We start from the raw sequence: 15,141 nt of genomic DNA on the forward strand, positions 1-15,141 counted from the left end.
ATAGGGGGGACCCAGCGTTCACAATGGAACGTTGCCTAATGGAACATCACACACTACATGCACTTTTGTATTCAACGTGGTTACGTAGTGTGCTGCCGTCAGTCACGCAGGTGGTGTTTATGGTTTGGAGGCAGACATTGCGGCGCATGGACAGGTGGAATGTTCTGACCCGGGTGACCCCATTGTGGAATAATGGGCGCCTGCCCCACTTGGCGGCCCTTCAGGGGTTTCGGGGATGGGACATTATTGGTATCTCCACCCTGGGAGATGTTCTGAGGGGCACAACACTAAAATCCTTCCAGGATCTTCAGGAGGCGTTTCATATACCCCAGACACAATTTTATCGATATTTCCAGTTACGCCATGCGCTGTCCCCTAGTCTGCAGGGCCTGGAGTCCATACCCCAATTTAGTCCCATTGAAGCTAAAGTTTTTATGGGGGATCTGCAGGAAAAGAAGATTTCTCGTATTTATCAATCCCTGGTCACGCACTGCCCCCCTACACTTTAGAAACTCCAAGGGGACTGGGAGGCAGGTGTGGGTGGACTGGAGGAGAAGGATCGGACGGAAACCCTAGCAGCCCCGCGGGGGGCGACCATAGTGATACGGCTCCGCCTAGTCCAATTCAAATATCTTCACAGGGTCTATTTTACTAGGACACGTCTGTGGCGGGCGGGTTTGATTGCTTTCCCGGAGTGTCTTCGCTGTGGTCGGGCTGAGGGTACGTTTATACATACGGTTTGGCAGTGCACCCTGTTGATCGCTTCTGGAGTGGGGTATTCGCCTGTCTCTCTGAGGTCCTGGGCTGGGAGCTGACATGCACACCACAGCTGGCACTGCTCCATGTCATGGAGGGGGTGGGTGGCAATGCCTATATCTCATGCTCCTAGGTCTTACACTGGCAAAACGAGACATTGCTAAAGCATGGAAGGCGACTAGGGCCCCCTCTGTGGCTGCCTGGAGAAATGGTCTGGACTTTTGTATGGGTTTGGAACAACCCATCTTTGTAGGTAGGGGGTGCCCGCACAAACACTATAAAATATGGAAATGATGGGCGGAGTACCGGGGCCTCTGGCTGGAGCCTCCGGCGATGGTGGAGCCTTCGTTACCGGATTAAGCCATGGGGCATGTATAGGAGGAGGGTAGGGATGGAGCAGGGAGGGTGTAAGTGCCTGGATTAGGACTATTTGATTTCCTTTTCAAGTTGCGGACAAGACTGTATGGATTTAGTGCGATCTTTAAGGGGGGAGTGGGAGGGAGGGAGTTGGGGAGGGGTGCAATATTGGTAAATGCTCATGTATATTGTTTTGTCTATCCTGCAAAAAAGTTGTTTGCTGTCATGGTTATATTTGGTTTGCTTAGGCAGATGACTTTGGTGTACAGAGCCCTATGCAACATATGCGAATTGACTAATACAATATGTTTTTTTTAAAAAGAAATAGTTTGGGGTTTCGCCATTGTCTCTACACAATAACCCCTTTTGTGAGGGTTTAAAAAATCCAAGATACTAGTTCGACTACCAAGCTTACGATGAAAAACATAACAATAGAGGACCACAAATATTTTGTAAAGTGAAACATCCTCAAAATAATACTTCTGGGCAACTCCATCTGCTTACTAAGTCACACAAAGCTTTTCTAGATTTCATGAACAGCCAATTAGTTTCTTTTAAAATGTTACCACATTTTTGGATCTCTCGAATCTCACCCACAAACTACATGTAAAACACCTACTCAATAATCTGAACACCAAAAAAATCGCCAAATCAATCCACACCAAAGGTTAAAGCATCATCCAAATAGTAGCCTTCATGCTTGCAGACAACCGCCATTTGACAACTTCTCCGGACAAGACTAATTACTTTACCATCCCTATCTCATTGACATGCCAATATATAACCACAGTCAACCTTAACCCAAAAAGCAATTACACTCTAAAGACATACATTTCTCAGCCCAGAAAATCAGAACTAAAAATGCAACCTAAGGCACAGCCCTTTTACACCGACAGTCAGCATTCTCCAAACAGGCTATGCTCAATAAAACACTCTGAAACAATCATCTCTAAATGAGAGCAAATGCACCATTCACGAACAAGAAAGCAAATTATCCACTCAAGGATAAGAAAGCACAAGGCATAAACCTATGTAAGCAGATTACCAAACAAATGAAATATGTTATTTTTGCTGAAACCAATGGAGCCTACTTCAAGACAAAACTCATGGAAATGACAGACAATAACAGATCCCCTATCAACAGCAAAAACCAACCATCAAAGCCTCTCTCATCTAACCATGCAACATTCACAAAAGCATAATTTTCAAGTGCTCAAATCACAGACCTCTGACATCCTTACTGTTCTGAAAGTTTTACCATTCAAATAGGAAATTGAGGGATCAGCAATTGCAAAACCCTCATCGGAATGAAACAGATTCCACTTAATATACTAAATGCATCATTTACTGAAAGCATCTTTGTATACACACTCAAAATAGGATATTTTCTCCTGGGCAGAAGCAAGGCAATCACTGACCCTCAAAATCTCACTGGCCAGCAAGCACATTCTTGAGAAAGAGAGTTGATAAAACGGTGGCTAACAAAATTTAGGGCCAAATCAATATCCCAGGCCATGCTGAAGTACCATACTGCCCTTTGCATTCTGTCTACACTTGGAATTCTCAAGAACCTTTAAAACCATTGGCCATGAAGTCCAGATCAACAATATGTCGTCACGCATGAAAATGATAGATGGTGATCTTCTTAATGACGTTAGCTCATTCAGATGAAGCTCTCCCAATCTCACTAGCTACCAATTACATGCGCTGTACCTCTAGGGTCAATACAGACGCTCTCAATGTCATCCTTTACATAGAGCTTACAACAAATGAATCATTAATCACCAAGATGCATAAGAAATAACCATATCTGAACATTATCACAATTAAGGACTTCTATAAATATAGACTACATCAAGAGTCCATATCTTAATGAATTAGACTAAATCAAAAAATCATTCTCATCAAAACAATAGACAAACTCAGATGCAGGAGAGGCTAACCAGCAACTAGATAGTTTCACTCTTAAAAATTGGTAAATCAATCACACTCACAGATTTCAAACTCTCCTTCAAGACATATCGAAAACCAATACAATTGTGTATCATCTCACTCTTCAGTGAACACTAGCCGATTGTCAAAACCAAGCCCAAGCTTTTTGTTCACTCTCCCCTGAATGATGGCAACTCCAATGTTGGCCTCAAAAAGCACATTCCAAGTGGGGTCCTTTAACTCAAAAGGCTTAAGAAATACAATAACACCCCAGTCACATTGCAGGGGCTCCATTAGGTGCTACAGGTAACATTATCTTGAAGAAACTCGACCTAAATTGCTAAACCTCACGCTGACCTCCCGATTGTGGGGAAGCTGCGGTAGGTTCTGGATACTCGCAAGAAAAAAAGGGCGAATTGCTCTTTTTAAACTTTTTTACTGGAATCCTGTAGCCTGTTATCATTTTCAGTCCCACTCACTCGCACTTTAAAATATTGCACATCACCTGCTGCTTAGCGGGATTCTAACCCCCTCAAGGCTCTCAATAGTCATCCAGCGCCATCTTGGGTGTGGGGATTTGCCGTCCAATACTGAGCGCCATTTGCTATCGCGCTCTAGTGGCTGGCTGGCTGCATTCGCCCGCCTATTTAGGACGGGGCTCTGCAGGCGCGCGGCGAAATAGACCTAAATTGCTAAACCTCACGCTGACCTCCCAATTGTGGGGAAGCTGCGGTAGGTTCTGGATACTCGCAAGAAAAAACGGGCGAATTGCTCTTTTTAACCTTTTTAACTGAAATCCTGTAGCCTGTTATCATTTTTCAGTCCCACTCACTCACTCTTTAAAATATTGCACATCACCTGCTGCTTAGCGGGATTCTAACCCCCTCAAGGCTCTCGATAGTCATCCAGCGCCATCTTGGGTGTGGGGATTTGCCGTCCAATACTGAGCGCCATTTGCTATCGCGCTCTAGTGGCTGGCTGACTGCATTTACCCGCCTATTTAGACAACGCTATGCAAGTGCACAGCGCACGCGGGCGCGCCAGAGGCAAGCCCGTCTGCGCCCGTCCGCGCTCCGGACGTGCTCAGTGCCAGCCATGCTGCCCGTCAACATAAAGAACAAGGTCGGACTAAGTATTCAAGGGAACATTTATTGGAACTAGGCAAGAGGGAAGGTAGGGGGCTCCCCCATTGTCCACCTAAAGTAGGTCCGGCTATAAAGCCCTTGAACTGTGGGATGATTAACAGCAGATCCCTAGTAAAGCATCATTTGGAAGTATGCTGTATGGTAGAAGATATGGATCTGGATGCCCTCTTCTTAACGGAGACCTGGACCAGTCCTGACTCTGCTGTTGAATTAGGATTTGCCAGCCGCCGGGGATATAAAGTTTTTCATAAACCCAGACCCACGGGGAGGGGAGGAGGGGTCGGGGTTATCTTCAAGGAGGAATGGAACTTTGCGCCGCTAGAGATAGATGACGTAAAAGGAATTGAAATCCTGGGCTTCTCACTGCAGGAGGCCAAAGGTAGGCTGTTAACAGGAATGATCTGTTATAGACCCCCTGGGCAAGATACTCACTTCCAAGCATTCTTGGATATCATTACAAATCTGACTCTAACTCACTCCAGAATGGTTATAATGGGCGACTTCAATCTTTGGGATAACGGAAGTCTGGGCAGCCACCTGAGAGATTTAAGAAATACCTGCCTGAACCTTAATCTACAACAGCTGGTTCAGCAACCCACTCATCTAGGGGGGCACGTGCTGGATCTCCTGTTTGCTACAGAGACCGAGACAGTGGTGATAGATGTATTGCCACAAAGCTGGACTGATCACTATCTAGTCCACTTTAATATTAAGGTTCTCAGATCCGCGCACAATGATGACTGTCCGGTGTTCTACAGAAGGGGAAGAGAATGGGCCAAATTGGGAAGAAACGAGAATTTACAGATTTTTACTAATATAAATCTCTTTTCTCCTTCCAACTCCGTAGAAGAGAACTATAAAACACTCTGTAATCATATAGCTAGTACTCTGGACCCAATAATCCCTGTCAAAAGCCTTAAAAATAGGAAGAAAGCCTCAGCCCCCTGGTATAATGAGGAACTGAAATTACTGCGCTCGACATGTAAGAAAGTTGACAGGAAATGGAGGAAGACCTACTCTGACTCAGATAAGAAAGCCTTGAAATCTGCGCTGGCTATATACAAGACGGCTATTTTCAAATCTAAATCAATTCCATTTTACAAGCTTCAAATAGCACTAAACCCCTGTTTAAAATTGTTTAGGATCTCTCCTGCCCAATGGGCATGAGCAAGAAGGTAGTTGCAATGCAAGAACTTTGCGAGGAGATTGCTGCCCATTTTAAAGATAAAATCGCCAAAATTGTTGGAGATCTTCATCCTAATGACACTAGTGACCTGCACAATTCTATCCAGAGGCCGGTTGAAGTGGTCCAGGTGAACACCTCCCTGGACAATGTTTCAGTCCACACAGATGACTCTTTTAACAATTTGGCTAACAGCGTGTCCTCTGGCTCCCCTTTCGACCCCCTTCCACATAAAATCTGGAAAACTATTGGCCAAGCAACCTTCCCCTGGCTGCAACAGATCTGCAGCCAATCCCTGGAAGCAGGTACTGTCCCAGAGGCATGGAAGCTGGCGGTAGAGACACCTCTGTTGAAAAAACCCTCGCTAGACCCTAAGACACCAGCAAACTTTAGACCCATCTCCCTTCTGCCATATCCAATTAAAATCTTGGAAAAAGTAGTCAGCAAAAGTCTTTCTCGTCACCTGGAAGACAACCATCTGCTGGACAGGGACCAATTTGGGTTTCGCCCAGGCCACAGCACTGAGACAGCCTTGGCAACCGTATTAGATAACCTACGAATGCGTGCGGACAATGGGAGTGACACCATTCTAGTGTTGCTCGATATGTCAGCCGCATTTGATACGGTGAGCCACGCAATACTGGTGGAAAGATTGCATAGTATAGGGGTGTCAGGGTGGGCCCTACAATGGCTAAGGTCCTACCTTTCAGGAAGACATCAGAGGGTGACTCTGACACCTTTTACCTCCAGTAAGTCTCCAGTGCACCATGGGGTACCACAGGGCTCTGCGATCAGTCCAATCCTTTTTAACATCTATCTACAGCCCCTGTTTCCCATTATTAAATCTTTTGGTTTCGACCTGGTTAACTATGCTGACGACACTCATTGGTGTTTTCCCTTGAGGGGAAGCAAGCAGTATCGATGGATACGTTCCAGGAGTGTATGCGTCAGACTGCTGGATGGCTTAAGAGCAACTCTTTACAATTCAATGGAGGGAAGACAGAGGTGGTATACTGTCCTACGGCCAGACTGTCCCGACATCTACCTCTGGAATTCAGGCTTACACCAGAGGAGGAGCCTTTGGCCCCATCCAAAACGGTGCGCAATCTCGGAGTTCTGGTGGACAGTAGCCTTCAAATGGAGTCGCAGGCTAACAAAACTGTTGCCGTATGCCTCACTTTAATGCACATGTTACGTCAGATCCTTCCACTACTCCCTAAAGATTCGCGCTCCCTTGTAGTGAGGAATAGTGCTGAGTAGGCTGGACTACTGCAACTCACTGTATTTGGGAGCTCCGCAGTACATCTTTCAGGGGCTGCAGAGAGTCCAGTCTATGGCAGCGAAGATGGTGCTAAATAGGCAACGTAGATCCTCCACAACGTTGGCTCTGAGAGACCTTCATTGGTTGCCTATTAAGGAAAGGGTACACTTCAAATCACTTTGCATTGTGTACAGAGCTGTGCACAACATAGGCCCTGTCCCACTGCAAGAGAAGTTTACCTGGTACAATCCCAAAAGGCAGCTCCGCTCCTCCAGTGCAAATTTGCTGACGACCACCAGATTTAGGCGCTCCAGGATGGGGGGGGGGGGAGGGCTTTCAGTGTGACAGCCACTCATTTATGGAATAAGCTACCTCAGAATATCAGACAAGCCAACTCTTTGGCCGAATTTCGAAGGCGCCTGAAAACTTGGCTGTTTTCCAGGACTGATCCCTAAGCCCATCCCTACTGTCGACCCGGTCTGTTGGTTTGGTTGATCTATTTAAGTCTGAGCGCCAGGATACCCGCAGGGTGACAGTCGCCCTATATAAAAGCCTAATTCAATTCAATTCAATTCACAACAAGGGTAGTGATGCCTGGTGTATCAGCCTAACTGGCCAACAGGTAACCACCTCAGGAGACCAGTGCAACAAAATGAGTAATGACACAGTTAACATAAAGAAATGTGAGAAGCAAAGGACCAGGAATACACATTTTCATTCCATGTGCCCAGTATCTGGAACAACAACCCTCTGCATAGCAGATTTGCTGCAACATTCCCAAATTACAGAAAAGGCATTAAAAGCCCATCCAATCACTTGATTAGTCGCCCTGTTTCTCTAGCCTCCCAAATTCTTTGTCCTATAAACCAATCACTGAAAAAACATCCGTGACCCAGGCTCCACATTGTGTATGATACTATATAGGTCTCTACCCCAATCTATGTGCTTTATACGAGCCATGTGTACATATATATTTGTCCAATTTGAAAACCTTAGTAACTGCTTACAAAATTCAGTCAATTAAATAAATCAAAACAGTTGTGAGGAAGAGGCTTTAAGAATTGGAAGCAATTTAATACATGAATCAATGAATGAAGGAGGAATTTTGTGGAGCTGTCATCGCAAATTTGACTCGCGATGCTTTCTGGTCACTGGAGTGGATGCCCATGGTATATACAAAACATGAACAGTCAGTAGAATGAACGTTTGCCAAAAACGAAGTTAGCAGAAATTATTTTACCTTGTGCATGCTTGAACTGTAACTTTGTTTAAATCATTTTTGTCGTCTTCTACTGTGATGTCCAGTGCAAAGGTTTCTGTCCCATCTACGCTTCTTCTGCGCCTCGCGGAAGGCATAATGTTGTAAGCCACATTCATCTGAAGGATAAACAATCTACATGTGAGAACTCGTTGGACAACACAGAGATCCTAAGTGGCACTCTTCCAGCTACGTCCATGTACTCCAAAATTAATATTAGAATTGTAGTGCATTGAAATAAGAGAGAGGCTGTCTTTTGAACACTTTTCCCAACTCAAAGATTCATTTACAGCATAAATCGGCATGGCAACTTAGATTAAACTGTCATTTTAGACTAGGTCACGTCACATCCAATCCAGACATCGAATGATTAATTCATTGGTAAAATGGACCGTTCAGAAAATAAATTATTGACCATTAATCTGGGGACCACGGTTCGATCCCCGGCTCCGGCGGCAGGTTAGCCCAGCACCATGTGACTCTGGGCAATAGCTCGCTTAATCTTCCCGACGGCCCCCCAGCGCCTAGAGACCCTTCCGGGTGATTGTGCGCTTTACAAATGTGGACTTTACTTTACTTTACTTTTTTAATCTGACTCAACATTAAACAACTTATTTCTGTCCCAGACAGTAGATCCCCCTCTGGAACAAGATTGGTACTACACTTAGAAGGTGGGGATGAACTTAATGGAAAGATGAACGTGCTAACTTTAATCCTGAAATAAATGTGCATTATTGAACCATATTAATCTTTGATTGTATAAAGACAGGCTTTTCGTCAAACACATGTGTAAAAGCGAAGTGCTTAGGGGTCTGCCTGCTGACCACCGCTCCCGGAGTGGCATCAGGAAGTTGTGAGTATGGCTGGGAAGGTTTTTGTTTTTTGTTTCTTTTAAAGTTTCTAAACGGTCTGTAAGTCTTTTAAATTGCCACAAGAGCAATTCGTTTCGTTCTGATCCTGAATTGAAACGTGATCATTAATCTATTTTACTGTCAATCTGTTTCTTTATTCTCGCTGTATGGCGTTCACTCAATTTCTTTGATAAACTGAACTGTTATGTAGATGGTCTGAAAAGGAAATCCATCACCAATTTATTTGGCTAAAAAAATCTTTTACCGCCTATTTATGAGGTGCCTGTAGAAGGGCGATGAAGAAGGTTCGGGCTTGGATTTAGATAGTGTGAGTAGATTAAAATCACAACCTCTTTTCCAGTAGTTTAACCGAATGCTGCGAATGCTGTACATTTTATAACAGTTACATCTTTTATTAGCACCAAGAGCATCTCTACAGGAAATGTGGTACAAAAGGGCAGTATCCAATGGTAAATATATAAATGACTGAGTGGGACAGGAAATCTTCTGATTCTTAGCATTTGCCCCCAACCCGGCTAACCCTTCGGGAGGACTCCGTCTCAGCAATAAGGGTAAGGATCCTAAACCTTAATTTCTGTAATCTGCACCTCCACGTGTGGAGATTGCATGGCATCAGCTGAACTCCTTTGAGTTGCCATCTGAGGTAGTGGATGTCATTCTTGTAGTAAGATGTCCGTCAGCAAAATCTATTAATGGAGGAATATGGAAGACATTTGTGTTCCGGTGTTGTATCTGTTAGCTTGTTCCTCTACAGGCCGAGTATTTTGAAAGCTTGTTGTATGTCCTGTCATAACCCTACAAGGCCTTGCATTGGGCACAGTTAAGGTTTACATGTTGACCCTTTCAGCCTTCTTTTTTTTTTAATTACCTGTTGTGATGATGCACTTCCTAAGAAGACCACTCATGTTTTATCCAAGGTTGTTTGTTATGCCATAATGGGACCTAAATTTGGTCCTGACATTCGTTCTGTGCACACCTTTCAGCCCATGAGAACTTTGCTTGTAACGACTCCTGCCTATTATGACCGTCTTTCCCATTGACCTCACTTCTGTACACTGAGTGAGTGAACAACAGGTACTTTCTGTGGTCCCTCCCTACACCACTTTCTTCCCAGATAGTCCCGAGGACGTATACTTCCTTCTTGCCAAAGGTTGTATCACACTTTCATGTCACTTTATAAGCTTCCTGGCTTTTTGACTTCACTGCATCCCTCAAGAGAGGAGGTGAGGCTTCACTGACTTGACCCTAAGAGCGCTGAGCTTTCACACTGATTGCACAAGAGATTATTAGGTAGACAAACAGCTCTTTGTGGGTTTTGCCGGGAAAAGCAAGGCAGTAACTCTGTCAAGGTGGATCATCTTCTGCATGAAGAAATATACATTGGCCAAAAAGGATGCCCCTGAAGACCAATTTGTTCATTCCACCAGGGCCAAAGCGCCTGTGATCACTAAAGGGGTGCCTGTTTTAAACATTTACATTGCTGAGCCATGGATGTCTGCACAAACGTTCACAAAGCACTATTGCCTTGCCAGCCAAATCCAAAAGGAGGAACATGTTGCTCTTTCGGTCCTGCAGGATTCTTGCATGAGAGTTCACTCCCCAGACCATCCACTGTTTGCGAAATCTAGGTGCACGACCTATTCTAAAGATGAGGGATTTGTAGTTAGACGTATCGAAATGAAGATCAAGTTACTAATTGGATACTGCATCTAATCACAGATTTAACAATGCCATCCCATCACCCCATTCTGTGGAGGTGACTCCTGCACACCTTAATAGGGTCCCAAGTTGGATTCTGGTACACTGTCACATATGATGTGGAAGAACTACCCATGTCTGAAGGCACGGAAGGAGAAAGATTATGAAACTGATGTAAGAGCAGATGTAGCGCCTATATGGAGTTCTGCTTGTCCCTTCCTGGGATGTGTGAGGGCACCACAGAACCACACAGCACCACCTATCAGTGCTGGGAGTATTTTCTGGATCAAGTCAGGATCCTGTAATAAACTAAATATTTAGTTAGAAGTATGCCTCAGAACAATTATTTCTAATCAGCTAAACGTTACAATAACTTTCTCTACATGAATATTAATGTATGAAGCATTTTTATACTTTGTACCCGGACAAACAGCAGAGCTCTGTACTTAGTCGAAGGCAAGGCAATTAATGTATCACACCCCACGTGCAACGGAGAACAATCTATCAGAACGTGTGACCTTAAAGCACATAGCTGTCTGCTTTAGGTCTATTAATTTACAAAATACTATTACATTACATTGCAGGCATATTCCAATAAAGTGTCCAAAAATGGAAAGCAAAGCATTGGCACAGCAATAGTTCTGGCAATGTTATAACTGAAAGTGCTTCTTTGTTGACTAGAGAGTTTGTGTGTGTGATTATGTAGACTGAGTGGGTGAATGTGAGAATAGGAGCATGGGTGGATAACTGAGTAAATTAACTAATTGCAAGGCAAAATAATGAGAAATTAATAGCATGGATGGATGAGTGCGTGAAGGCTGAGTTTAATGGCTGGATGAGTGGGTGAGAGTGAGTGCATAGCTAGATGCAGATGGGCTACACCAATTTTGAGAGCATAGGACTCGGACTGTAGTAGTCATGGTAAAAACATGTAATTGCCTATATTACACCACTGAAAGCAGTATACCGGGTTGGGCACCATTGCATCAATAGTGCTAGCAGAGTTTCAATAATTACCACCATTATGCCAGTTCAGGAATTTCAGAGTAGGCAAGTCTGTGCCAAGAATAGCCACAATATTTCAAGAGTCACTGCCTTTACTCATGCGCTATTATTTGTGTAATACTATTCATGGTATTTTGTTCTTCTTTAAAACACTCGAGTAATCAGATGGCTGTCCTGAGCACTAAAAAAACACTTCAACTATTTACACATCTTAGGTGCCTTTTGGTGGGTTTGAGGGCGGAGGATGGCCGGAGAAATCTTATAAAAAGCTATGAAATCTGCAAGTAATTTGCAAGAGGTAATGGTCTCCGCTAAGGGTGTAATATACATGACGACCAGGATACAAATTACCCAGCAGGGAGAATTATAGCAACAAATTATGATTTGTATGCATCTTTACCTGGAAAATAGCAAGTCCATTACCCACAGCTGTAACGTTGATTGCAAATGGCTGAAACACGGGTATCTAAAATATAAACACAAATATGGTCAGAGTCACTTTTAAGACATTTTCTCGCTATAGTTAAGCTAGACCATAGTGACATATTTTACCTCCGCTCTTTGTAGCACCAAGCGATTAGCAGAATTAATTTGAAACGATTTTGGGACAAAGGTTCCAGGCCCAGTGACAGTAACGCTGAGAGAAGAGTCGCTCGATGCATACAGCGCCGCAAACTCAGATAATGCCTGCAGAGCCATTATGGTATCCTGTAAAAAATATTAAAACCCATGATCATTAAATATTAACACTATCTTACCAGATAACTGTACATTTTAAATGTTGCAATTCACATTTCAACTGACCCCCAACATTTGGTTTTCTCAGCTTTTCTGACAACTTTTATATGAAATCCTCATGGATCACTTGTGACTTACCACTTCGATCCAAGTTCTGTTTAACAGTCACCTTAAGAATGACTGTTTTTGACCGACTGAGGCAATACAAGATTATGTACTAGCAATAGTCCATTAAGCATCATTTTTTTCTTTTGAAAGAATTTACATAGAGCGTTCGTTTTGTGTTATGAAGTGTAAATGCAGTGACCATTTCAACACAGCCATTTGATGAGGATGCCATTTTTAGTTCTCGCCTAGGTAGCACTTGCGCTGCCTCTTTGAGACATGCAGTATATACTATAGCGTGGAAGTTTTCTGGAAGCTCCGCCCAATCTCCTCCCACCCTTTTGATTGGCTTGCATCCTAAATGCTTCCTTCTGATTGGGTTTAGGCATCAGGAGGAGTCCCTCCTCCTGATGGCCATCTTGTCATTTGTATCCTTCCTTGGCTATTGGCCCCTTTACTCAAACACTATTTTATGCCCTGTGTCCCCCCACCCCCTTCCGCAGTTCATCTCTTCTCGCCCTCATCACCCCTCCAACTCCCGTTTTTGCCTTCTTAAACACCAGCACTCCCATTTGTAATGCAATAAGTCTTGTGTAAATGCAAGTGGTATTGTATTGCAAATGCTTGTTTTAAAGTAGTGCGCAGTCACAAGCATGCCACTCCATGAGCGGGAGCCCACCCCGCATTCTGTGTTCCTTGAGGCGGGAGCCCACCCCGCAGTTGTGCTCAGTTAAAGGCGGGAGCCTACTCCGCACTTCGCTAGAGAAAGCAGCGCAACCCGGAAGTCAGGCTCCCATGCCTGGTTGTAAGCTGGCCCTTGCGCTGTACTATATCACCCACATTCACTGGCACCTAGCCTCCTACCTCCAGGGGTGCCTGCTGTATACTGTTGGCCACAGCAGTGCGACACGGCCAGCGAAGCCGGAGTGTGCCTCCCCCTCCTTCTAGTATAGCCGGCACTTGCAGCGGGGGGTAACATCCAGCAGTATTACCACAGCGTGCGCCCGGACTGCCTGCTCACCATCTTGCCTCGGCACTGAGGGGCTTAGGGTGGCTGACTGTTCCAGCGGGCGCCACAGAGGGGAGACAGGTTCACCCTGGCAACTTCCGCTGCCACCTGGTGGGAAGTGGCAGTTATGTTTTCTGTGGCATGGGCCTCCAGGACCCTAGACAGGATACTCCCTTTCGGAAAACTTGCAGGACACTACCCAGGAGCTAACCTCCACCTTGGTAGAATCTGCGCAAGGTCCAGTGCTAGGTGACGGATCCACTGACACTGCTCACTCACTGCTCCAAGAGATGCGCGCGGGCTTTACATTGCTAGACAGTCGCTTTGATTCCCTCAACAACACCATCGCCATCCTTCACGCTAAGGTTCAATCGCATGATCGAAGGTTGGATGTGGCGGAGGCCCGCATTTCAGATATCAAAGATGGAACGGCACAGTCGGCCAAATGCCTAGAGTGAGTGGAGCGCATTCTTAAGGGAGTGGCCATCAAAAATGAAGACTTAGAAGCGCGCAGTCGCCCAAACAACGTACGCATCCTAGGCGTCCCCGAGACAACTCCCACTGGCCGCATGAATCTGTTTGTTGAAACCATGCTGTTGGGTCTGTTTGGCTTTGTCATAGAGAGGGCGCATAGATCACTGGGCCCTCATCCCAACCACGGTCTTCCTCCAAGACCCATCGTAGCACGCGTCATGAACTTTCATGACAGGGATACAATTCTCCGCCTGGTGCGAGAAAAAAGAGAAGTAGACTGGCAAGGCTCCAAACTGTCCTTCTATCCTGACTTTACTGCCATGGTACAACAGGCTAGGAGGAAATTCAATGGTGTCAAGGCCGCCCTGAGAAATTTGGGTCTACGATATGGTATGCTGTATCCTACAAGGCTGAAAGTTGATGTAGATGGCAGGGCTCGCATATTTGATAACCCGACGGAGGTGCAGGAGTTTTGCTGGATATACAAACAGAAAAACATTCCTGCGAGCAGGGCTGGGTGGAGACCTTCTCCCCCACACAGTGGCTTAGATGCTAGCGCGGAACTGTTCTCGAGTGCTGGCACAGGATGATCGGACTATCTTCCATTGCATGATCTTATGTTTCATTTTGCAGGAACAAGTTACATAATTTTGTTTTGATATTTCAGTCTTCTGTAGACTGGCCGGGGCGTTGCTGCCCCCCCATGGTGTATCCTTTGTGTATGGTTCATTCCACCTTGGTGTACTGTTTATTGGGAACGTAATTTCTGTGTAAAGATATCTGGTATCCCACATGTATTTTCATTTGGGGTATGGCCCTTCCCTGGGTGGGATTCGGCTAGGTGGAGGGTGGGTAACTTCATTAATAAGTTAGTCCTTATTGTTCGGTTGCAGCACTCCAGGCCAATCACTAATTTCAGTAGTAAACTGTCAACACTTACAGAATCATCACACCAGTTAGATGACCAAGTTTGGAAATGTTGAGGGTCCATCGGGTGTCACCCTGCTCTCATGAAATGTGAGGGGCTTAAATAACACTCGAAAACGGAGGCAGGTTCTTCATTATTTATTACGACACAAGGTAGATGTCACCTTTTTTACAGTAAACTCACCTCCCCAAGAATGAAAAGGCGCACTTTGGGTATAGCTGGGGGGTGAATAGATATTTTGCAAATTATAGTAACTACGCAAGGGGGAAATCCATTTAATACGCAGTACAGTTCCATTCTGCTTAAGTGCCTGTCAACAAGATTATGATGGACGCTATTTAATAGTTGCTGGGACCCTGTTTGGTAGGAAACTTACACTATTATGCATATATGCCCCTAATGTAGATGCCCCAGAATTTT

The 15,141-nt window shown here is 44.8% G+C and overlaps 1 protein-coding gene across 1 annotated transcript in view; it reads right to left on the minus strand.

The window, feature by feature from the left end:
• Window positions 1-15,141, minus strand: part of LOC144762795 (CD109 antigen-like) — a 628,126-nt gene that overhangs the window by 24,579 nt on the left and 588,406 nt on the right. Inside the window, exons 28-30 of the mRNA XM_078648065.1 lie at window positions 12,020-12,175; window positions 11,868-11,933; window positions 7,875-8,011 (exon numbers count right to left, since the gene is read on the minus strand). Of these exons, the coding sequence (XP_078504191.1) occupies window positions 7,875-8,011; window positions 11,868-11,933; window positions 12,020-12,175 (359 nt within the window). The remainder of the gene's footprint in view (window positions 1-7,874; window positions 8,012-11,867; window positions 11,934-12,019; window positions 12,176-15,141) is intronic.

This window comes from Lissotriton helveticus, chromosome 6, assembly GCF_964261635.1.
Source record: "Lissotriton helveticus chromosome 6, aLisHel1.1, whole genome shotgun sequence".
NCBI classification, from domain to species: domain Eukaryota; kingdom Metazoa; phylum Chordata; class Amphibia; order Caudata; family Salamandridae; genus Lissotriton; species Lissotriton helveticus.